This window comes from Mastomys coucha, unplaced genomic scaffold (assembly GCF_008632895.1).
Source record: "Mastomys coucha isolate ucsf_1 unplaced genomic scaffold, UCSF_Mcou_1 pScaffold20, whole genome shotgun sequence".
Taxonomy (NCBI): domain Eukaryota; kingdom Metazoa; phylum Chordata; class Mammalia; order Rodentia; family Muridae; genus Mastomys; species Mastomys coucha.
In genome coordinates this window covers 127867216-127893557 of record NW_022196903.1, presented here as the reverse complement: position 1 = coordinate 127893557, position 26342 = coordinate 127867216, and the positions used below count along the sequence as shown (strand labels likewise).

General features: G+C 47.7%; 1 protein-coding gene across 1 annotated transcript in view; it reads right to left on the bottom strand.

Annotated features, from left to right (window-relative positions):
- Etv6 (ETS variant transcription factor 6) overlaps positions 1–25638 on the bottom strand; it is a 241487-nt gene extending 215849 nt beyond the window's left edge. The window contains exon 1 of the mRNA XM_031383625.1: positions 25306–25638. Coding sequence (XP_031239485.1) covers positions 25306–25338 — 33 coding nt within the window. The 5' untranslated portion in view covers positions 25339–25638. The remainder of the gene's footprint in view (positions 1–25305) is intronic.
- Positions 25639–26342: the final 704 nt, after the last annotated feature.

Genomic DNA, 26342 nt, shown 5'->3' with positions numbered 1-26342 from the left:
TTTTAACTTTCAGAGATAGAGCGTCCGTCCCTTCATAGGTCAGCGGCTGGCCATCTGCTCCCTGGCTTAGAAGCTCTGCTTTCCCTTTTCCTCCGCACATCCATCTGAACATCCTCTGGCAGTTTATAAGCTGTGTCCCCTAGCCTGTGGAATTCATAAGCAAGAACTTCTCAAAAACCCAGGCAGGACAGGAAGGAAGCGAGTGATCTGGCCACGCGCACAGGCCGTTCTTTATTGTTAGCTGAATTCCGTGCATTGTTAGCTGGGGTGGTCTGCCTGTCCCCGAGGTACAGGCCGACTGGTGTGTCCGATATGCATCACTCTATGTAGTTTAGAGAAAGGCAGCGAGTGAGTAGATGCTGCTCTAGGGAAAACTGTCTGTGACATACTGGCACTAGTGGAAGTGTATCCGCTTGGAGCAAACTTCACAACTCATCTAAGTCCTGTCCCTTAAACTCTGTTGTCTGTTCCTTAAACTCCACTTAGATCATCCTCTCCAAACTAGGACTGAGCCTGGATGGAATTCAGTAAAAGAAAACATCTACTCTAACGTGAGTCACTGGCATCATCAGCCAAGATCAAACACAGGCCTGTTAGCTCACCACTCCCCAAGAAAACACAGTAAGGTGGACCAATGGGACCTGCTCCCTTACGAGGAGACTGACCAGTGTTTATGGACTTACAACTATACTATTTGGAGGGATGGGGTTCCTGGAGGGATGCATCTACCCAGCCAGCACAGTTTCTTTAATCACTACTTCAAGGATACTTCACTTATGAACTCTGAATGACCTTTTGAAGTCCAAGTGTTAGGCCTGATCCTCTCACCTTTCTTTACATAAGACATACATAAGACTTCTCCTTTCCATGCCCTCCCCTTGTTTTGGTTTCCTTTTTGTTGCTGTGACAAAACACCCCGGCATAAAGCAACTTAGGAGAGAAGGGGTTTATTTTAGCTCACAATCCCAGGATGCTGGGGTACCATGGCAACAGGAGCTTGGGATGGTCTGTACATCACAACCACAGCCGAGGACAGGGAGGTAACGAATGCATGCGCGCCTGGTGCTCAGCTAGCTTTCTCTCTACCCTTACACAGTCCAGGGCCTAAAACCCAGGAACAGGACCAGTCATTTTCAAGGTAGATCTTCCAACACTAATTAAGATGATCAAGACAGAAACATTCTCAACCTGACCTAATCACTCACTGAAAGTCTCTTTCTCGGTGACTCTTCACTACATCAAGCTGAAAAGTGACACCCCACCCCTCCCTTCTCGTCTACAGTCCCTGCTCAGCCACTGGAGTATATTTTCCCAAAAGTGATGGCCTGTGGAAACCCACACCTTTCTTCAATTCCAGGCTGCAGTCAATCCCCATCGGCCCCCTCTCGGCAGGCTTTTCATTTTCTTCCTCATGGACATCCCCAGACTGGTTCGCAGCCGAGTCAAGTCATCTCACATCCTGCCACCAAATCCCTCCTCCTCCACCACGCCCACCTGCTCTGTGAGCTGCCCCTTCCCTTCCGCAGTCTGGATCGACACCCTCATTCACACACCCTCAGAACACCACAGTTTGGCACCACCGGGCCACAGATGGCCCTGCTGCAACTAAACACCCAACCCCACTGAACTGCTCTCCCTTTTCCCTTCTGTCCCGGAAAGCTCAAGTTCAAGGTTAAGAAGAAGTGGCAGATTTTTTTTTTTTTTTTTTTTGAGTCTGGAAGCTCACCCAATGACAACGCTGAGGAAATGGCCTAGGGGCCTCTGTATCATGCGGCCTTCCCACAAAAGTCAGATGGCAATCACCATCACTCCTGGCGTTCAATGCAAGGTTCCCCAGGCAGTGATGGCTCTAGACTTTTCTAACGTGCTGGTCGCCACCTTCCTTCGTTTTCACCACCCGAGAACACTGCGCTGCCAATCGGAAGCTGCGTACTGGTGCATGGTTCTTTTTTGGAAGACTTGGTCCCTTGACAATATCAAGTATGTCACACCAGTGACCCCACTATTAAAATGGGTTGGGAAGCAGAGGTGTCAATAAGGTAGCTATCTGCCTCAGAGAGCACAGCGTATGGGCTCTCCGGCTAATAATGTCTTAAACTCCTTTAGCGCTGCATTTTGGTGAAGAGCCCTGTGTATTATAGGCAGGCTTTGTTTCACCCCATTAGCAGAGGACAATTGTATTAGCCATATGAGTCTGAGTTCCCATGCTATTTAACGACTATGCTGTCGTGCTAACGAAGCTGAAGGGGGGCTGGCAAGAGCGTAGATCACCTTCATGTACAGATATTTGTGGTTTTATTTTTCCTTCTGCCAGCTTGCCTCTCTGTTTCAATTGCTTACCATCTGCCTTTGAACAATCTAAGTGCGAGCAGATAGATTTTATTCAGAGGATGAAGTGGCTTGGGCTCATCCTAGAAAAGCATTTTCATATACTGGCATTCAAGGCATTTTCTGCTTAATAGGATTGGGGGGGGTGATTCGGTTTGGTCGGAAGTTGGTTTATTCCCTTAGTTGGAATACACTGCGATAAGGCCTCGTGATCACATTTATCAATGGAACAAACAGGACAGTCATGGGGTCAGAACTCATATGTCACCCTAAAATGAGCCTTGAATGGCCTACAGCAGCAGGACAGGTGCCAGGGCAGAAAAGTGAGTGTTATTGTATAAACATTGTATTCCCTCCCCACCTCACCATCTTTTAAGTTTAAAAAAAATAAAAAGATGAAGACCGAAACACTTTGCATGAAACTTGCTGATTTGGGGTTTTCTTTACATGAGCCATAAACGGTAACTGAAACGCAGGGACATTCAATCAGCTCACTAAGAAGAGTCATATGATCTGTAGACCTATAATCTCCATACCTGGGAAGCTGAAGCAGGAATGTTGGAAGCCAGCCTGGGCTACAAAGTTAGATCCTGCCTCCAAAGAGAAAAGGGGTCAGAGGGAGGGGGAAGAAGAAGAGAAGGGAGAAGAGGAAGAGGAGGAGGAGAAAGAAAAAGAAAGGCAATATGGTTTGAACTGATCTGTAATTCTGAAATCACAATCCCAATTAAAGACTATGGAACCTCAAGTCAATGAGCCAGCCACATCAGAAAACGTGAGTTCTAGTTCAGACAGGGCCAGTGTGCCGTGGAACCACACACACATCAATTAACTGAGCTGTTCGGGTATTGGTTTGAAATTCCTCAAAATTTAGCTGCAAATGCCTAAATCCTGTTACTGTAATAATTCTCTTGTAAATTACAAACACGTAGCAGTCAGAACTGACATGACAGATGTCATGAAGCTACTTTTGGACAACCCTTCACCACTGGGGCAGGAAGCCCAAAGCACTCTAAAGCCAACCTAGGACTGGTCCAAGAGGTGAAGGAAATGGGCTGCCACCCTGGTCCCCTCATAAAAAGCTCCTAGGCAACGCCCTTCAGAAACAGTTAAACTGGAACCCCAACTTCTTTCCAAACAGAGTCTCACTCCGCATCCCAGCTGACCTGGGGCTACCCACTAGACATGGCCTCTGGCTTGCAAGCACGCCCCTGCTCCTGCCTTCTGAGTGATAGGACCCTAGTTTCCTACCCCAACAGATCAAGCCGTTCCGGACTCCCAAGTCTCATCCGATGAGTCCTCTGTTCCAGAGTTGCTGCAGAAGCTAGCTGAAACTGTCCTACTGAGTCGGAAGCCCGCTCTTCCCCATCTCCTCCTCAGATGATAACTGGGGAAAGACCTATCCCTCTTCTATGAAAGAGAAAGCTACGGTCCAATTACAGATTTAGTTAGCTCCATCGCTGCTTAGGAAGGAGGCAGATAGGGAAAAACAACAAAATCTCTTGCCCACCCAGTTATTAATATATCTATTATATTATCAATTAAAGTTTATACCTATTAATATATTATTATTAATATATTATATATACTATATAGGTAGTACCAGGCTTGGTGGTGTATGACTTTAATCCCAATACTTGAGAGGCAGGGACAGAAGTTTCTCTGTAAGTTTGTAACCTATCTCATATTCTAAGACAGCAAAAACTAGAGAGACCCTGTCTCCAAAACAGACAGACAGAAAGATAGACAGACAGATGCATACATACATACATACATACATACATATAGCTATGCATGGTTTTAATAAAACAATAGTGGTTCTTCATTGCAAATGAACAGACTCAAAAAAGAGTGTTTTAAAAACCCTACATGGCACATTTCTATGTGTAAATCTTATAGAATTGCCACCTGTTGTGTAGGACCATTCACCTAGTCATTTTAGTGTCTCTCAATGGTTATTTCTCATTCACCAAAGGGAACTAGAATGTATCTGCCTTAAAACTAATTCAATTCTGAAAGTCATCTCCCTAACTCTTCTCTCCCATTCTGTTTCCATTCCTAAAAGGACAACATGCTGAAGCAGGAGAGAAGTGAGCGACTTTCCTCTATCTCTCTCCATCAACGCTGAGAGCAGGATACACACCACATCAAATGAGTACTGAAGGGTCAGTGACTGGCTACCTCGGAAAAAGTGTGACGAGGGAAAATGATGTCCAGAAATGCCACTTTACTACTTAAATCCGGCCAGCACACATTACAAACTTTGTTATAACGTGAGAAGAATGCAGTCTCTGTGAAACTTATGACACACAGTAAGCCACGGGAAACATTAGATCTCTATGAGCCAGTGGTGTAACTCAGTGGTTAACACTTACCACACTCAAGGCTCTAAGTTTGATCCCAAGCACTGGAGGTAAAAGAATCATATAAAAAAGGGATTCATGGTATATGCCTGTGATCCTAAACCATCCGGGAGGCAGAGGCAGCAAGAGTGCAGCCGGTCTACATACCAAGTCCCAGACCAGCCAGGAATTCACAATGACACCTTGTCTTAAAACAGAAACAAAGTGACAAAATCTGCATACCTACAAATGATTAATTGTGAAGTTTTCAACAATTAGTTCCTAAAGCCATTATCTGGAAGACGGGTACCATAGTTAAAACTGCGTTTCTCATCAAAACCAAGTAAGAGTCACATGACAGAGTGAGCAGCAAAGAAAAAAGTAACTTGTAAGCTGTCACATGATCCTTCTCTCAAGTATGATAAATTTATTATGGTACTAAAAGCTGGCCCCCAAACCTGTACTCTTCACTTTGGAAAGGCGTGCTTGATATACAATACTCACAATTTTGTCCACTTATCAAAGTCGGGCGATCAAAGTTAACTTAATCTCTAATGAGGAAGAGAATTGGTGCATTCCCATAGAAAAAGGAGTTCATCAGGAAAGAGAAAACAATGAACACAGAAGGCAGGATGATGTCATGTGGGATGGCGTCAGGTGGGAAAGGAGTGTGACTGAGGCAGAACCTTCCAAACACAGAAGGGACAAGAAAGTGGCAGGACAGCGAATGGCTGCAGACACAGACAGCCTCGGGGTGCTGCCGACTCCCATTTTGGAGAAACCCACTTGGGCACTTTCTGCTTTGAAGGCTTACTAGCCACACTGGATGGGTCAGAGGTTGATGGCTTCTATTTGGGGAATAGGGACGAATGCGTGATCTAAAGAAGAAGAAACAAGACTATTTTGCATTAACAAAGAAAAGAAAAGGCTCCAGTAGGCAGGGGACATGAGAGGTGGCTCCTGAGAGATGAGGGGAGCTAAGGGGCTGAAGTGGGAGGGGCAAAGGAACTCGGAGAGCTGGGGAGCTGAATGGTAATAATAGAGACAGAAGGAAGTGCTGCGCACGGCAGATATATGCGAAGGAAGGCAGTGGCAGCCTGGGAATCACTGGTAGGCTATCCCACTGCACCAGAGGCTCCACAGCCTGGCCCTTATACAAAACAGAAAAGTCCATCGTCCCTCACTTCTCCCTCAGCTCCTTTTAGACCAGACTTCCTAGCTATTTACCAAGACAAATCTGAGGCTGGCAGCCGTACAGAGAGAGGATTTCCCCCCTTCCCCACACCCCCAGGATCTGTGAGCCATATAGTAATGTTCCAGACATGCGTTAACTTGTGGTATAGGAACCAAAGCAATGTTCAGGTAAGGGGGGCATGACTGGAAACATCTTAAAAGGTGAGCACATGAGCGTTGTGTGTGTGTGTGTGTGTGTGCGCGCACGCGCTTGTGTTTACCAAAAGCAGCACACCTAGTTGGGCAACTGTGCAATATCTAGTATAGAGGTGTGCATTCGTGTGTGTGAATAGTGTGTGGTATGGTATGTTTGTGTGTGCTATGTTTGTATGTATGTATGTATGTATGTACATCCACACATGTGTATGTTTGTGGTGCATTTGTGTGTATGGTGTGTTTGTAATGTGTATGGATGATGTGTTTGTGGTGCATTTGTGTGTATGGTGTGTTTGTAATGTGTATGGATGACGTGTTTGTGGTGCATTTGTGTGTATGGTGTTTGTGTGTATGGTGTGTTTGTGGTGTGTGTGTGTGTCTGTGTGATTTGTGTTTAGCACACCTGGTTGTACAATTGTGCAGTTACACCATAGGGGCTGGGTTCCTTCCTGACCTCAGATTCTACCCTGAGGCATGAGGCCTAAGTATCCTGCAACTTGCTGCAAAGGAAAGACCAGCACACTAACTTCTCGACACCAGCCAGGGAGCATAAAAGGAGGCGGTCCAGAAAGACCCTTGGCACAGGTGCTGTCTTTGGGAACTGGTGGCATGCAGAAGACTGCTGGGACTGAGGCTGAAGAAAGGAGAGAGACAACGGGCAAACAAGAGGCCTTTCACCACATCCTGAGTACAGAGTGAACTCTTGTTGGGGTCAGGAGACAGAAGAGTGGCTCTCCCTGAGTGGCATAGGACACTTGATAATCTCTTTGTATTCAGCAGCTAATGACAAACAGGGTCCTTCTCATATGCAGACTACACACACACACGTGTGTGTGTGTGTGTGTGTGTGTGTGTGTGTGTGTGTGTGTGCGATCTATATCTATTACATATATATGTAAATAGAAGAGGGGCTATTCTTTGGGGCAGGAGGGTGACTAACAAGAGCAGGGAGAAGAACTGAGAGCAGGGCAGGGGAAGCAAGTATGATAGCCAAGTGCAATGATATAGATGAGTGGAAATCTTACAATAAAACTTGGTAACTAAAAAAATAAAAAATAAAAAATAAAAAAGGCTCTGACCTCTCCACCATGGCAGATCAGTTTTGAAGCAACTTCAAGTGCATCTGTATCAGTTCCACACATGGTAGTACAAAAGTTTGTTGCCAGAACTCAGAGGGCAAATTGGCCCAGAATTAAATAGGAGGTAGTCTGAAGGTGAGGCTTGCCTTATTAGTGGGAACAAATGCTAGGTCCCATGTGCTGCGCCCTGGGTCTTGCTGCGGCTTGACCCCGGTGTAGGATGAGGGGAGAAGCAGCCTCCACTTTCCTCAGTGGAGTAAAGCCACTGAGCCAGGCTTTCAGGAATGCCCGAGACAAGAACCCTGACAGCACCATGCTATCCAAGCACTAGGGGTACCAAGACAGTGCCCACGTGCCCTCAGGAGTCACCGTCTACCTTGGCAGCTTTTGAAGTATGCACTTTCACATCGGCACACGGGCCTAGAATTCTCTTCTCTCAGAGTGGCCGAACAGCACGTTCTGCCAGCTGACTGGATGCACGAACCTCATCTGAATTCGTGTGAGAGAGACAAGGCGATCCAGACCCCCCTCCCCCCCAGCAGACTGAAGGATGGAGAAAAGCAGTATGGGGACCTACCCACCTGTAGCCCAGGTAAGGTGAAGGGCGGCGGGGCAGGCGGGCAGCAGTGGGCCCCGGCAGGCAGCTGCGCTGTGAGTCTGGGAGAGAGTCCCTGACAGGTGATCAGGAAAAACTGGCACGGTTTGAGCAGGAACTATATGAGGATCTGTGCTGGGGTCTGGTTGGTTGGGTTCAAGAAGCTGGAACTTCTCCCACAGCTTAATGGTCTAGTTCCCAGCTTTCAGTCAATCAATGGCAACCAGAATAAAAAGGTGAGTTTTTCCAGGCTCGTGTGAGAGGTTCAGGGTCTCTTGGAACTGCTTCTACTTGGTCAACTTTGCGTGTATGAAATCCTACTGGGGAGACAAGTAACCCGAAGACACCAGAGAAACTCCTGTATGAGCAACACTGTAGTGCGGCCCTTCGAAGACAGAAATGTTGAGGCTGCCGGCTGGCCCCACCAAGGGTAAGACGAAGACATCTTCCCAGGGTTGTGGAACCTGAGACCCTGCTACAAAACTAAGAGAGTGCCAAAGACTCCCTCCCCTCGGTATGAATGCCAGCACTAAAGGAAACAGAGGCCTTCAAAGGTAAGAAGAGCCCACCAGTGGCGGGGCAAGGCCAGTGCCACACTCTACTTCAAAAGGCAATCACAAACCTCACAGAAGGTGTCAGGTGATCAGTGCTGACCAACTAGTGAGGGGACAAGCAAGCGAGAGGTACAGGCCGCCAAGTTCACCTGGGAGCCTCTCAGCCAGCTTCAGCTGGACTGGAGAGGATTATAAAAGAGAGCCATTATCTTTTTGTCCCAGACCCAGTCCACCTAGGCCACAGCAGAGGACCGTGGGAGTACCAGCCAATTCATCTATCACACCCAGTACAGGCAGCCTACCGACTCTTGAGCTTTTTCTCAGGCTATGTTCCTCTCCAAAAGGTGGGCTCCAAGAGAGAAAGCGTGAGTGGACAGACGGATCGTGCTGTGTATCCTGGGGCTGTTACATTTGCCCTGTGGTCTTCCACGGGGTTTCAACAGGATTGCTTCCATCTTCTCTCGAAAAGGAGAATTCCCTCGGGACCTCAACAGTACAAAGCCTTCATGTTTCACATCACAAAGCCCAGCATCCACTTAATAGAAACTAAGTAAATACTAGCTGGTTTCAGAAATCTAATTCAAAGCCAGGGACATATGGCTTAGTTGCTAGAGTGCCTGCCTAGCATGCATAAAGCCTTAGGTTCAACGCCCAGCCCGAACAAACTGTGTGAGGTGGCACCCACCTACAGAACTTGGCATGTAGAGACAAGAGAAGACACAAGTGCAAGGTCATCTCTAGTATATGGTTAGTTGGAGGCCAGCCTATCTCCCCCCACCTCCCCAGATGTTTTTGATTCAAGGTGCCTGCTTCCTTTCTAGGCACCGTGTTGGAAACAGAAAATATAAGAGTCCATTAGATTCCTGCCCTGTCTGGGCTTTCAGACCATGGAGAATAATAAGCCAGTCATCTATAACCGGATCGTTGCCAATCACAAAAGGCAAGTTCAATGAGTTGTGGGAATGCCGTGCCTGGCAACCACAGAGGCGGCTTTGAAAAATAGGCTTCGGATAACAAGAAGGCTGCCAGGGAGAGAGAGGATCAGGGGAAGATTCCAGCCATGAAAGTTCAACATATGGTCTGGGACAAGAGCAGTAGCGCCTGAGTGGGCTGTATTGTTGAAAGGGGAAGTGGAACACGGTATTAGAAAGTAGACGGTCGAGTGCCTGGCTAGACAAAGCAATGAGCTGCAAGGAGTCAAACCGGAGCCAGGAATGGATCCCAGCACTTGGGAGATGGCTGCAGAAAAATCCAGAGTTTGGGGCCAGCTTTAGCTATATAGTGAGTTTGAGACCAAATGGGTGAAGTTGGAGTTAGGGTAGGGCCACAAGACCTCCTCATTAAAAAAAGAGTTCCTCGGGGCTAGACTGAAGGGGGCCTGTGCTGGGTAGTGTTATGTCAACTTGCCACACACTAAAGTCATCTGAGAGAAGGGAACCTCAATTAAGAAAATGCCTCCAGAAGAGCTGACTGCAGGAATGCCTGAAGAGCATTTTCTTAATTAGTCATTCATTATCCAGTACGGCTAGTGCCCTCCACGCCTGAACTGGTGGTTCAGAGTTCTGTGAGGGAGCAGGCTAAGCAAACCAGTCAGCAGCACCCCTCCATGGCCACTGCCTTAACTTCTGCCTCCAGGTTCCTGCCTGGTTTGAGTTCCGGTCCTGAACTCCATCCTTAATGAAGAGTGATGTGCAAATATAAACAGAATAAATCATTCCCTCCCAAGTTTACTTGGTCTTTGTGTTTCATCACAGCAATAGTGACCCTAACTAAGACAGGGCCCAAGAGTGGAGACCAGGAGGAAAAGAAAGCAAGATGACTCAAGACCAGAAGCACACCAGCAACAGCGGAGCGGAGAAGACTGACCTGAGGTATACACCACATAGAACTAGATTGTCTTGATGACCAGAAAGCATAGCACACCAGCCATCTTAAAGCTTCAGATCCAAAAGCCTGACAAAGCGACAGTTCAACAAGACAGGGTGCTGCACACCTGTAATCTCTGCACTTAGTAGGTGGTGGAAGCAGGGGGAGTCTGAGGCCAGCCTGGGGCTTCCATACATATCAAGTTCAAAGCCAGTCTGTACTAATGGAGACCCAGTCTCAAAACAAGCACTACTGTCACCCAGCAACAATGGCTAAACCTCTTCACAGGCCAAAGACAAGGGTCATCATTCACTTCCTTCGCAGTGCTGCCTTTACCCTGGAGGGGTGACCTGGCAAGACCCGTCCATTTACTATCCTCTTCGCCTGTGACTTACAGTCCAGATGATTTTTTTTCCCCAGCCCTCTCTTTATAACATGACTGCTTAGCAGATCCTTCTCACAGAAACCTCTCCCGAGAAAAGCTGCCATCTCCTTTGGCACTCATCCCGCTCGCCAGCACCTCCTGGCAGGGGCTGGCTTACGTGGGAGAGAAAAATAAATAAATAAAAACAGTAATAATAATGCACTGCCAGGGTAACAAGCTGATCCAGTCAGAGGATTAGAAGAGACACCTGTTTCCTAACACAGCAGCTGCTGTCCCCGAACGAGAAGCCTCCTAGTAACCAGAAGGAACTCTTCCAGTATAGACCCAGGGGCAGCAGGCACCTGCACAGACCTGCTCTCCGCGGAACAGGAGAACAGGTTGCAGGGGGAGCAGACACAGAATGGGAACCCTGCCTTGATGCTCTTGTGAATTCAGATGCTTCTTTGCTGATATCAGAGGAGGCAATTTGCCTGTTACCCGGGTATTCTACGGCATGAATCTTTAAAGCAGTTGTCATATACGAAGGTGTGATAAAACATGCCGGAGCTTTTTGAAGTTCAGTTGGTTCACTCCCCGTAGCTGACCAAACACCTGTTCGTTTAAGCCAGCTTCTTAAAAGGCAGGACAGGATTCAAACACTGTCCAGTTTAGAAAGCAAATACTAACATAGAAGCGAATAACATTTTAAAATTATCCTCTCAGGCTGTTCACCACTGAGCATGCACACATACACGCGCACACACACACACAAAATCTATCAACATACAAATACCACAGGCAAACTATTTCATAGCTGCAATATGTACACATTACCTTTTCAGACTAGACCAGGAGATGTTCTTAGAGACAGCTTGCTAACAGCCCCTCAGTTTGCTGTTTAACAATCCGTTTATAGCCCATCACAAAGCCAAGCCTCCAAGGAGATATATTTTACATCTATACGTAAGGTTTCTTTGCTACAACAAGGCTGAATTTTTGTGCAATCTTCCCCTCTCTGTGCTAAAAAACAGACTACACTATAATTTCTATAACTTGCGGTTCTATGAACATGCAATGCATGTACATATATGCAAACAGATTCACAAGAATAGACTCTTGTGGGGAGGGGGAGCCGAATGATGCCCAAGAAATCACAAGCCATACCGTACCGTCCCGATGGAAAGCTAAACACTGTGCATGAAGGCATTGTGTCAGCTGGCCTCACGTTGTTCTCCCTAGAGCATGCTAATTCTAACCTCTGACGTTGGTTCCTTAGCTTCGGTCTTCCATGGCTATACCTGGGAACCTTTATCTGACCCAAAGAACCTGCTTCATAGATATGGGAGAGTGGAGAAATCTTCCAGGGCATTTTATGGAGCCACCAATGCTTACACGGGTGCAGACAAGGAGTGAGCCTAAAATTGCACATACCCCCAAAGCCTAGCATTCATGCCCTGGGACAAATTAAGGGATGTACCTTCACACAAGTAGTAAAAGAGAAGCAAATGAAATGCCAGGCATGGTCCACAGCCCAAGCCTCGGTATGCGGGCTCACATCTGCCTCACTCTTACTCAGTGGGTAGTGAGAACTTCCCTATCATCCTGTCAACACTTGACATCTCCGATGCGTCCTGGTTTGCTCCTCTGTTGATGTGTTAAAATATTCATCAAAACTAACCTGGGGGTCGAAGAGCTTGTTCCTGCTTACAGGTTCATTCTGAAGGCAACTCAGGGTAAGAACTCCAAACCAGGACCCTGGAGTCAACAACTGAGGCAGGAGCCATGGAGGAGAGCTGCCTAAGGTCTTGCTCCCCAGGTCTTGCTCAGTTTATTCTCTTACATAACCCAGGACTACCTGCCCAAGGGGTGGTACCACCCAACATGGCCCTGCCACAACCATTAATCAACAAAATGCTCTACAGCCGTGCCCACAGGCCAGGCTGGTGGAGGGAATGCTTCAATGTACATTCCCTCCTCCAAAACGATTCTAGTTTCTGTCAAGTTGACAAAAATAACCAGGGAGGAGGGGAGAGTCTACTAATATGAAACGCTAAGGAAAAAAAAATCACGGGCATCCACGTGGGGACAAGAGCTGGGGAATGGATTCTTCCTGACAATCTCACAAGGCCTGGCAATCTGTGTATGTGTGCATTGGCCCAAATGGGGTTCTGCAAATCATCCTAAATAAATATCTAAGAAACAGACTGGGGCTGGTAAGACCTGTGGGTAAGGGTGGCTGCCATCAACCCTGACCTCCTGATGATCACATGTGGTCCCCGGGACCCATACGGTGGAAGGAGAAGAACCAAGTCCTGAAAGCTGCCCTCTGACCTCCACACACATGCCCCAGCATGTGTACACAACAGATGAAATAAATCAAAATACAATTTAAAATATTTTTTAAAAAGAAATAGGCTATGTATGAACTCACATTCACCTATAACCTAGATCTAAGCCAATGAGAGGCAGGAGGACTGTGTTCTCATCCGCCCACACCTCCTCCATGGTAAGCCTTTTAAGACCACAGCTGAAACGAAAACACAGAGAGACCATCTTTCCCTTAAATCAGACTGCTTAACAAGTTGGCTAACCACAAAAGCACACACAGGCATTCCCCTCAGAGAAACTCTGCCTGACCATTTTACCAAGTTCTCAAGACAGACAAGTTCTCAGAAGAGCCGGTGAATGTTCGCAGGGGCTTGCTCTACTGAGTCCGCCTCTCCAAGGCCTCTGCTATAACAAAGCCCTTCCCTAGAGTGCAAGGCTCCTCACTTTGTCTCCTTATTTTTCAGGAGATTCTCTCCCCTTCTCAGGCCTTGCCTCACACATCCACCTCCGCAGAACAAACTGTAGTGTACCCCAAAGTGTGCTGCCATTGATGCTAGTGCACCTCTGATTGTACTTATCTGAAAAAGCATCTCACTATATAGGCCTGGTTGGCCTGGAATTTATAATGTAGACTCTGGCTTTGAACTCACTGAGATCCACCTGCCTCTGCCTCCCAAATCCTGAATTAAAGGTGTGTTCCAATATGCATCTCTATCTATGCTCTTCTTCTAAGGGTAGGTCACTGTGACGCTTAATTTTCACCATCGACTGGACTCAGAATCACCAGGGTGACATCCCTCTCTGGGGGTATAGTATTACATATGAAGGTGTTTTCAGGGAAGTTTAAGTGAAGAGGGAACCCTGAATGTGTGGGTGACACCATCTCAATGGCTGGGGTCTCAGACTGAACACAGGGAGAAAGCAGAGAAAGTTGATTATCAGCACTCACCTCTGCTTCCTGACTCAGACGATGACAATGCAGTGGCCCTGCATTCCTGCCCTGCCGTCAATGACTGACCCCTCCACGTGAGCCAGCATAAAGCCTTCCTTCCTTCCTTTGTTTCTTGTCAGGCCCTCGTCACAGCACTGAGAAGATAACTAACAGGGGTCACTAGCTTAGGAAAGTGTACTCACTTACCAGGAAAGGTGAGAGTGAGTGTGTGGGAAGGGTCTATTAGCATGTGCTCTACTGGACACATACTCCAACACCTCTGCCCACCTCCCTGCCAGTCTGGGTGAGAGGCAAGAGACACTATGAGGGAACACTGAAAAAGCGTAAAGGCTCCTGCTGAAGCCCACAGTGTTGCAGAGCTGTCTGACCCACCGGCCAACTTCTGCCTGAAGACAGGTACACTCTCAACCTTCTAGTGAACAGCTCTGACCAACCACGGGGGGGGGGGGGGGGGGGGGGGGGGCACTCAAGAAAGCAGAATGTGAACTTCAGAAAGGGAACGCCATTCTTGGAGAGAACACCTGACCTTTCAAATCAATTCGGAACCTACCCACCCTGAAAGATCAGAGTCAGACTCTGGAAAGGCAAACGGAGCTGGCCAACCTCAGAGATTTGAGGTGGACTTAGACAAGTCAGGTCATTCGGGTCTTAAAAGTTGAGGAGAAGGAAACACTTACCCAGGCTGGAGAGTTTGCCTAACTTACTAAGATTTAACCCCCAAAAGACAGGATCTCATTAAATAGGCTCAGAGATCCACCTGCCTCTGCATCCTAACTCCGGGGATTAAAGGCATGTTCCACCACACTCTCTTTGCTGAATGGAACCAAGACAGGGAAAAAGGTGTCCTGTGACCCCTGACCTGATGTCCTCTCATCACTGGCCATTACATCAACGGATAATTATAACCCATTAAGTCAGGAAAGCCTCAGATCTCAAGGGCTTGTCAGAGTGCCAAACAAGCAATTCACGACAGATCATTTCTAAATCCCGGAGACCTCATCAAAAGGAGACAGCAAGTACAGAACGCAGAGCAAGCCCACTCCTTCAGAGTTCCCTTGTTTCCAAAACCAGCCAGAATGGCCCCAGGGCAGAAACACACAATGAGGCCCGAAGAGAACTCACTTCTATCCCTAGGGTGCCTGTGATCACAAACCAATGGACCCCACAGTGTGCCAGCACATACCCCAGCGTCTAGGGAAGACAAAAGCTACAATAAGTAGCATGTAGAGATAGATGTCTCACTAGCTAGTCTGAGATCCTTGACGTGGTCAAGGACAGAGCCTAGCAAGCCCATTCTCCCCTTTAGGACGCTTCCATCCCATTTCACCTAGCAAGTCCATCCTCCCCTTTAGGACGCTTCCATCCCATTTCACCTAGCAAGTCCATCCTCCCCTTTAGGACGCTTCCATCCTATTTCACCTAGCAAGTCCATCCTCCCCTTTAGGACGCTTCCATCCTATTTCACCTAGCAAGCCCATCCTCCCCTTTAGGACGCTTCCATCCCATTTCACCTTGTCCTACCCCTGGGAGATCTTTCCATGTATTAACCATCAGGCTTGAAACAATGAGAAGGCTGAAGCTGATGATGGGTTATTTTTGGGGGGGGTATGCTGGGATCATATCCAGGGAAACACACACACACACAGACACAGACACAGACACAGACACACACACACACACACAGACACACAGACACACACACACACACACACGCAGACACACACACAGACACACACACACACAGACATACACAGACACACACACATACACAGACACACAGACATACACACACACAGACACACACACAGACACACACAGACACACACAGACACACACACACACAGACACACACAGAGCAATATATTGTTCCTAAGTTGCCCCCTGACCTTAACCCTAATTTATCACTGGAGACCCAAGACCTATCTTCAGGCCTCAGCTGCACTGAGGTGAGCTGCCCCCTTGCACCCTTGTCTTTTTGTCTTTTCTTATCAAAGTGTCAGACCCTCAGTGGCCACATCTAGACTGACACTTTCACTAAGGAGCAAGGCAGACTTCTTTAGGGGAACCTGGTAACTTTGGAGACAAACAAGATGTTCTCTGGGGTTTGGTTGGTGTTTGGGGTTTTTTGGTTTGTTTTTTTTTTTTTTTAATTACAACACTGATTTTTATCAGCAGCTCATCTCTTCCAGGAAATACTCAAGAGTCATCTTCCTCACATGCAGGAGACATGCGTGAAGCAGGGATCACTGATTTAGCTACACAGATAGTTCTCATGAGTAGTAACTGCAGTCTGCTATAGCCCACAGCAGAGGTAGGTACAGGGCGGCTGACAAGACAAATCAAGTTCTACTGGTTGTCCTCCTGGGAGGACTGGGAAGGGACAGCTAACCCTTTCTTCAACAGTCTGACAGTGTGTTCATTCTTTCATAGGGTGGGAAATGAATTCCTCAAAAACAGATATATGCTTCAGTGGATCGGGTCACTGGCAAGGCGCCTGTGGCTCCCTCCTCACGCTCCTGTAAGCAGCCCCAAAGAAACTCACTTGGTTGGGGGGGGGATAGGGTGGGGATAATGAAAGCAAAAAAAAAAAAAGGGAACTAGTTGCAGAGAGACAGATGATAAGCAGAAGAAGATGGGGGACAGGGAAGCTAAGGAGAGGTACGTCCCAACATACACTATGTACATGTATGGAAATATCATAATGAAACCCACTGTGTATAATTAATGTATGCTAACAAAAACAAGCAAACAATAAGTAGCATCTATTCAATCTATTGTTTTAAAGGTCATTTTTGCCCAGGGAGAGCTTACACAAGGCCACCACTGTGAAAGGGGGGAACAAGTCATTTTCCAATCTGTATTTCCTCTTCCCATGTAACACGTATATGACAAGGAATAGTCAGGATGGTATTTTAAGTCCACAGCAAATAACAACTACTAAAGGGAGGCACTTCACTCCCTTCATAGCCAAAAAAGCATAAAAATTCCCTCACGCCTCAAGGTAACAAATTCTCCTTTTTCCAGACTCCTCTGTATAATTAAGATTCCACTGAGGGCCATCGACTCCCAGCTCATGAAGCTGGGACTCCACCACCCCACAACACACAGTGTCTGCTCTGTGGTCAGACAGACATGGGACTGCCCGGGAAACAAAAGCCTACTAAGGAACTTAAGTCTTTCGAGTGTCACCCCAATCCCAAGTAACAAGCAACTGTATGAACCAGCAGATCCACGGAACCCGTTCCGATAGCTGAGCAGTAATAACTCCAGTCAAGACACCCCACTTCCCCCCATTCTCCTTCATCTCTGGAAACTCACTCAGAACTACCCCAGCTAGCTATTTCCCTCAAAACTCTGCTAGAAGATACAAAAGGCACTTGGTACTGTCACATAATTACAGTCAGCTCATCTCTTCTGTTGTCAAGCCTCGTGTGCTCAATTAAAGTTAAAAAAAAAAAAAAAACCAAAAAGGCTTTTCTGAGCAATGACTGAGTGTCACCAGTGTAGTGAGCTGGTGGCAAGAGCGCCATGCTGGGAGTCAGCCAACAAGTGGCCTGGATCTTCGTTCAGGCAGCACTACCAATCTCCTACATCACTCTGATCATCTCTGGAGCCTGGATTCTCAACAGTGAAAATGAGGGTATTGAAACTAGAAGTCCTGCTAGATTCACATGCTGTGGGAGATCTAAGCCTCACTTTCGCTGGTCAACAACTGTTAAGGAGCACACAGTTCTATTACCACCACAGTCAGATGAGTTAATGAGATCATGATCAAGTGACGTGAACAAGTTCAGGTCAGGACCAAGTCCCACAGGTCTGTGGGCTACAATGTCCGCGCTCCTCCTTGGGGCAATGTACAGTAAACAGAGCCCTTCTCCCAACAACTGGCAATGCCCTTAAGAAGAGAAGAACAGAGGGAAGAACCAAGAAAAAAAAACACAATAAAATTCAAAGCTAAAGTTAAACTCAGAGGCAAAGGGGAGGACTCAGTGCCATCTCCCTGAACACATTTGCTGACAGAACTCACACCAACCCAGCAGGGCAACGTGTCCTTTTTGGGTCATTCAGGAAATGAGGTCGCTTCCCTATGTCTGACTCCCACATACAAAGAGAAAAACCCCCGACAGAGGACATAAATCCTCAGGAGCCTGCGCTTTCACATCTTCCTTCGGGAGGGTTCTCATAAATCATCCGTCCAGATACAGGAAGCTTGGCCTTTTAAAAATCAACTTGTTTTTATGCCAACCCCTTTCCCTTGGATATGTTTCCAAAATATATTTCATTCTCTCTTCACTTCTTAAATCGAGTGGCTTAACTTGGAGGTCATAGCCAGTGCTAGCTATTGCCTGCCACACAGGCAGAGAGGCGGTGGCCAGGGGTTGGGGGCCGGGGGGGGGGCGGTATATGATGTTTATAATGGGGACACAATGCTGTCTGAATTCTTGTTTGATTTTTTTTTTTATGGCTTCTACAAGTACCTAGAACAGAGCACAACACATGACTCTGACGGTGGCTTGGCTACAGTTAGCAATGGGATTTGGGCAAGCTCGAACCTCAGTTTCTTCACCGCCTCGTGAGACGTCTGGGTCATTCGCTCACTCTTAATGTCCTTGAATCACCTGCACCGTGTCACCTCACACTGTCTCAGCACCCTTCTCGGGTGCTCCAGCAGGACTCTGTGGTTCTGTTACGTCTCAGCTGAGGGACCTATGCATTTTTCTCCTCTATTTATTAAAGCTGTTTGGATACAAAAATTTGAATACAGTATTACGGGGGGGCTCCCCCTTCTCAAAGGATAATGGGAGGGAAGAATGGGGCGAGGATCTGTGTGAGGGGTGCTGGGAGGAGAAGGGGGGCTGAAATTTGAGATGTTAAGTGATCATTTAAAAAAAAACAAAACAAAAAACTGAATACAGAAATAGCTCAAAAGTAGAGATCTTGTTTAGCCTATATGAGATCCTGTGTTCAATAATGCCAGATTTGTGGATAGAGAGGGTTACCTAAGAGACAGAAAGACAAACAAAAAAAACCAAAAATTTACAAAGTCGGGTGGCCAAATGTCTCTCTTCATGTAAATTGGAAAGAACAAGGCCAGGATGGGTGGGCTCATATAAGAGAAAAGAAGAAAAAAATATTATTCCTTGGTTAATAAAGTTCCCTAATATGTGAAAAAAAAATATTATTCCTTAGGTAGTGATGGAAAATCATGGAATATCTGCATATATATTTCAAATAGATTCCCAGCATTCACGGTGTCCATGATTTACTAAAGGGACACTTTATGAGGGCAGGGGGACACATTCATGGATTGGGCCAAAAGCTTTTAAAAACAATAAGGTCGTACAGAGGAAAAGATGGAGCATTGCCAGTAAAGAGGGTGCCTGGCCCTGAGACTGGGCAGCGTGAGGACACAACCACTTAATGAAGCCACTATTAACTAAGAAAAAGTAACATGGGGAAAAAAGGTTTCTGAGTAAAAAATGTCGGGGGGGGGGTCACAAAAAACGGAGCTACAGAAGATAACACCTCACTAGAGAGTGGCAGGGGCTTTGTTTGTAAAACACGGATCACCTGGACATTCATCCAGAGGTTACTGGCTAGGAGCGAACATCTGGCTAATCCTAAAGGGGATGAGGAACAACCTGCCCCCCTTCAACAGGAACAAGCAGAGGGAACACATGACCTCTGCTGGCTCCATCTCGGCCTCGCTCGCCTTCAGCCTTCAGCCTTCATACGGTGGGTGTGGGTGACGAGCCATCAGCCCATCACTCTGAGTTTCCTAACTTGCTTCCTGAAGACAGTTATAGCTTGCAATAGTCACTGGGAACTGCAGACCCGTGATCTGGTGTCTCAGCCTTGTACTGCCACTAGGCATACAAGCCTAGAGAGCTGAGGCAGACCATCACTTAACCTCTCTGGCTTCAGTTTCTAGGTTTGTAAAATCAGGAGGAAAACTGCCTCCAGGATAGATAGCCGGGGAAGAGGGAATGAGGTCATTAGGCTTAACTTGTCAGGACAACTCTCATTAGTATGCAACCAGCAATGGCGGTGATGGTAAAGGAGGCCTCCAAGGCAAAGAGGAGGAGGAAGGAATGGAGAAATCCCTACAGAGTTGTATGCCTGAGCCGGCTGTCTTAGGAGAGGTGACCACCGAAACAGCAACAAAGCACTTCTAATTACGCGGGATTTATAAAGTTCCTAAATTTTTTGTAAGGGTTCTGTTGGTTTCCATAAGCACAGGCCACAGGACTCCATGCAGTTAGCTCAATCAACACAGGGCGTCCCTACTTAACACAGTAAGGCCTCCTTCCTTAGGCCAAAAGGACTGCAAATCCCTGGGACCAGACCAGACTGCCCTGTATATTTTCACTGTCGAAGATGAAAGGGTTACCCAGAGAATTAACAGGGCAAATGATAGATTTGTGGTAATATTTCAACACCAAAGGACCAGTTTCAAGCACATGGTTGTACTCATTCCTACGCAATGGATGGTATGGAACGCAAGTCACTCTTGCCTATTCGTGGGGGCTCATTCTGGGATGTCCCAATAAATGCTATTTTATTAGTCTGGTTCCTGAATGTACAGAAAAATCAATAAAATGTGTTTGCTTTTTAATAGGCCGTAATTCTAACTTCTCCCGTAATTTAGTCTAGCCTTTCTCTCCCCAAATACTAGGTTTGGCAATGAACAATCTTCAAGCTAGGCTCCCACTGGCGTGGGAACACTGAAGAAAATCACACTCTATTCAATAAATGCACAGATGCTGCATCCTCGAGTCTATCAGAACAGCAACGACGGACTCTGTCATGGTGTTGTTTTTTTTAAAGTGGTGTTCCCGGAAAAAAGTATATCCCACTGTATGCCCCACACTCTAAGGCTCTTCCTGTGGTCTAGACTCCTCTAGCTAGGGGGAATCGCACAAACGGCCAACCTTTAAAAGCCAGTAATAAAATGAAAATGGATCAACAAGTAACATCCAGCCGCACCCTCCACCGCCCACCCAGCCCCGCGTGTTTGAGAACACATCTTAGTTCTGTGTCTGCTGCTCAAGGCTAAGGTGTTTCCCCCTCTTTACCTACCCTTCCCACTGGCACTCCAGAATCAGCCTTCAGTATTTTTAAAGAGAGTGCTTACTGCACATAAGTGAAGGTCTGCCTGGCTCTGGGTGAAGCAGCCTGTGGCTCACCCATGCATTTATCAAGGGTTGATGTGAGAGCAGGTAGCCGTGCGTTCAGTCAACAGTGGAACTGCCAGGCTCTCTCAAGCTACCATACCAGTTATCTCTGCAAAATGTAGTACAAACGCCAGGTCCATCAGGCCCTTCTGCCCGCATCCCTGCCTCCTACCACTTCCTCCCCTCACACCTGACTGGACCCCTGCAGCCCACTGTTCCCAGACACCTCTTCTTCCATAGCACATAGCTCTGTGCCCTCGGACCAGCTGGCTTGTGATTAAAATGGACCACACTAGGAAGTGCCAGAGAGGGGAGCCTATTGTATCAGATTTCCCTGGCCTTTTATAGACACACCATGAACCTTGAGAATGTGATGTGGTGGCCTGAGACCCTGTGGGCCTGTGTTCTAACCTGGTTCACTTATCCATGGGCTAAAGCAACCACTTGGCTCTCAGAAGCCAACTGTAAAACACAGAGAAGTGTGGGTCAGGGTCTGGCTAAGATATCTCAATTCTAACTTAATTCTGAATATCTAAAATGTCCCCAGATGCTGCTGTCAGAGAAATGGGGAACCCTACAAGCTGAGTCTTTATAGGGGTCCCGCAGCCTTTTTTGTTAGCTTAGTAAATTCATCCTTTTTTTAATTTTTTACTTATTTATTTTTTTTAAGACAAGTTTTCATGTAGTGCAGGCTGGCCTCTAGCTTACTGTGTAGCCAAGGATGACCCTGAACTCCACTCTCACTTTAATTCCTTTCTTTCGCTTAGATACAGAAGCCGTTTCTGAGATTATCAAAATTATCACATTATTAGTCGCATATATCAAAATCCTTATAATTATTGGACAGACACCAGGCAGAGCTTGAGAGCTTTAAGAGGCAGTACGGAAACCTTATTAAATGAGGTGATGCATGGGCAGAGAGGAAGGGGCATTCACGTCCTCTGTACCATCACTTGGAGTCAGCAAACAGGACAGACATGTTTCTGCACCAGCTGCCAGGCGACAAACTACGGCACCAAGATCGCCCTCGCTAACCCGAAGGAACCTGAGACATCTAGAAGTCTCCAGAAAACATTTGTTTTAAATGAGAATTTTATCCTATTATAAATGTGAGCTGATAAGGGAAACAGGAAAAAGATGGCCAGGGACATCATACCACTAGCTTTTGTGTGCCGGATCACATCAGCCAATAGAAGGTCTGTCTGTGCCAAGCCTTGCAAAAGGCCTGTGTCCACTGGGCCACAACCACTTTCCGCTGCAACTTGGCTGAATTGAAAAACTGCACAGGTTACTTGAAGGTGAAGGCTGATGGCGGAAAAGCCAACCTATTTGCCTCTGTCCTGTGACAAGCCTGATCTTCTGGGAAAACCACAAAACAAAACCAAAAAAATACCTTACTTCTTATAGAGAGATGGTCAACCAACCCCAAACTGCAAGGAACAGGGCAGAATGTCACGGAACTCACAGAGTGGCTATTACAGAGAACTAACAAGGCTCCGCGTGTCACTCTGGATGACCCCAGCCTAGCAGGGGAAGCTTCTCTTCTAAAGTAAAAGAGCATCAAACGAGGCTCTTCCCCGCTCTCCTGTCAGACACCTTACAATCAAACGGTCTTTACATAGGTGTCACTGATTGACCAATTCAGAAACTTTCACCTTGGAAACCCCACCCCGGTCTGGTCTGACTCTGGTCTTTCCTAGCAGAACAGACAAGGGCTCAAAGGTAAACAAAGTACTTCCCCCCCTGTGGCTGCCTCAGGCCAGGCTCCTGTGGCCTCCATCTCACCAGCTGCTGAGGAATTTACTGCCGCTGACCAGCTGTTTGTGCTGAGGGAGGTCTCAGGAGGAGCGAGAGACATATCTCCCCAAAGGCAGTCTTTGTGCCTTGGCACAACACTGCATCAGCTCACCCTTCAAAGACTCACTCGCATCCTCCCACCCCATGAAAAAGTTTATCCCCTCCTGGACTCAAGTAATGTCCCTAGAAGCAACTAACATGTTTGGGCCTAGGGCCTTGCTAGTAAACATTTTTTTTTCTCACTCCATCACAGTGCCACATCCCAAGGACTAAATGAAGCACACATCACTGAAGCATTTTCAGATGACCTGAACTAATCCTGGTTCTTGATCTCCATGGTTTATTATGGAACAGGATAAACTCAAGCAACTCCATGGAGAGAATCTCTGTGCACACACAGGCCTAAAAACACCCACGGCGGAGGCAAACATTCACAGACTGGCTCCACTGACAACAATCCAAAACAACAACAACAACAACAACAACAACAAAAATGTTACTCGAATAGGTGGTGGAGAATAATAAACATATTTGGAAGACACACTGCTCAGAGATAAAATAAAAAATAAAGGAGGTACCCAGAAAGCAGGAAAGGGCTGAGTTACAAGAAAGGGCAGGGGTCAGCTAGCCCATGTAATACATGGTTCTGGGTTCCATCCCCAGGACCAAAATTTAAAAACAAAACAAACAAACAAAAGAAAACATAAACGACCTAAGACAACAAGGAAAAGAATGATGTTTCGGCGCGCACACCACTTCCCTGTCACACTTGAGGATGTGTTCTGATGGGGTTTGCCTTCTCCCGTGTGTTAGCTCTTCTTCCCATTGGGCTGCAGTGAAACAAGCTGTGGAACAGAGAAACTCCGCTTCCAGCATCAGCCAGGAGCCCACCAGAACAGGAGTGTAGTCAGTTTAGACGAGGTAGAAGTCACAGGATGGGCCACATTGCGCCTTGCCATCTGAAGCTGTTGTGTTAGAGTTGGTCCAGATTTTTCTGCTGTCAGGCTTACTGCCATTGAGACAAATACAATTTACCGACCTAATACCCTATTATTTAGTTACCTCGGTTTTTGTTATGAAGTGTGAAGTAAATTAGATTATCTATACGACAAGATTTTTTTTCCCTGAACTCAAGGAAGAATCTAATTTATACTGCAAAGGAGAAAGTACCTCGGGATCCTAACTTCTTCAGGGAAGAACTCGCCGGCCCAAAGCCCACCCCAGACACTCAAACACAAACACAAAAGACCCCAAAGTTCCTCTGGGCTCTTCTGTGAGGCACAAAACAAAGACACCAATGCACCTTCAATGACCATGATTCCTGATGAGAAACACTAAGGTCTGACTCTAATTATGAAAAACTAGTAAGGCAGTGACCAAATACCTTTCCCACTCATAGATCCTAGATGAAATGCTGTTAACCTCCCCAGAGAGGAAAACAGACTCGTTGCCCATTGTTTCTGCAACATCCAGGCAAGGGGCACATATTTAAATAGGCCAGACCATTAGAAAACTTGAGAAACTTCAGCCCTGCACGGAGAGCAGAAAGCTTGCCTCCCGGTGACTGGCAGAACTTTGAAATAAATGCAGCATGGGAAAAATAACTGGGGAAGGCAGACAAATCATCCTGCCTCCCAATGGTGACAAACTTCACAACAACTTTTTAAAAGCAGCAAACTACAGCCTCACAGCTTATCTAGATAGACTGTATATACATGCACACTCGGCTACCTGGAGGCAACGACTGTTTGCAAACATTCCCTCTTGAACTCAGAACAGGCTGGGGAGCTCGGAGCTTGCAGCTTTTCCACACCAGCTCAGACTGTCAGAGAAGGTCATTTTGCCTAGCCACTTCTTTTCCACCCTGCATAACAGGAGTTTTCTACTTTCAGATTGCTCAACTTTCATATGCACTAGAGTAAAACAACTATTCAGCAACTTTATTCACCTTGGTTTAATTTTTTTTTTCATTGTGCAATGCCCAGGAAAAGCTGACACCAAGACTGTCTTAGGACTTGCAACCACAATCAGAAGAGGAGAGGGTAAAATTCTTGTGTGGGGACGGGGAGGGGGGAGAGAGAGAGAGACATCATTCTTGTGGGGCCCCTAGAACTTTTTCCCTAGGGAGACCACCCCTCGGGAACAAAAGTTACAATTCAGTCTCACGTTAGGCGTAGGAATAAGAGAAGGGCTTTTTCTTTTTCCTTTCTTATTTTTAAGCGCACTAATTACGGAGGTGCTCCACAGATCTGAAGACAGCCCGGGTTCCTCCTACCAATTGAGAGCGACATTACATTGTCAAAAAGAAAGGGAGTGGGGTGGGGGGGGGGCAGGAGCCCAGCAGGACCTCGGCGGGAGAGGGGTGTAGCAAGGTTACACTAAAGGGTACAGCCGCCGCCGCCGCGAGCTCCATCTCCTTTCCCTCGTGCCCCAAATAATTCCCCGCCAGCCTAGCAACTGCACCAGCAGCCCCGGGGCAAGGGGGTTCCGATCGCCCGGGGTGGGGGGTGGGGGGAAAGGAGGGGAATCCGATCGTTACCTTAATGCTACACTGAGCAGGAGTCTCAGACATGTCTCACAGCGAAAGGGTTCAGGAAGTTCTCAGTTTTTTTCCACTTTCCTTTCCTCTCCCCAACCCAGAAACGCTCGGCGGGGCAGCGGGACGCGGTCATTTAAGAAGTTTCTTGCAGCATCGCCCGCGGCGGCCGCCCGAGGGGGGGGGGCTCTTCGGAACGCGCAGATCGGGCGCGAGGTGCGGGGGCGTGGGAGCCGGCGAGCACGGCGTGGGGTGTGCGGGTCGCGGCGCGGCGACCCGGGCGCAGCCGGCCGGCCTCGCGTGTCTCCTCCCACCCGCGGCCGGCGCGCCCGCCCCCGCCCGCCCTCCCGCGGCGCTCGCTCGCTCCCTCCCTCCCTCCCTCTCCCTCCCTCTCTCTCTGTCTCTCTCTCTCTCTCTCTCTCTCTCTCTCTCTCTCTCTCTCTCGAATGTTTTCCTTCCTGGAAGAGAGAAACTGAAAGGCAGAACTGAGAAAGCTCTCTGCTCATTGATCTTGAGAGTTTCAGGGCAGAAACTGACGTGAATTCCCAGCACCCGGCTCTGCCTCTTAAAGGAGCCACCAGGAAATAAAAGCTCGGGTTACCGCGGGCCGCGGAGAAATCAAAAGGCGTGCGGGGGAGGGGCGCGGGATGCCCACTGGGCCGCCCCGAGGCGGAGGACGCCTTTGGGGAACCTTGCAGCGTGGCCCAAGGACCAGCAAGCCCGGTTCATCTGTCTCCCGCCTCCCCTGGCTGCGCCCCGGGAGGACCTGGGCCACGCACAGTAGGGGCTTTTCCGTGCGCTCCCCGAGGCGCAGATGCAGCCCGGGGACCGCGATCTAGGAAGGGGCTTTCCGGGAAGGACGCGGCGCCGCAGGAGGAAGCGAGACAATGGCCTTTGTTCTGCGCGGCGACCGCGGCCGCTTTAAGAGAATCCACCAGGAAATGGGAGCTCGGGTTACAGGCTGCGCACGGGGAAGTGCAGGGCGCGACGCCGGAGACAAAGCCGCGCGGCCGCGCTCCGGCCCAGGGACGCTGCGAGCC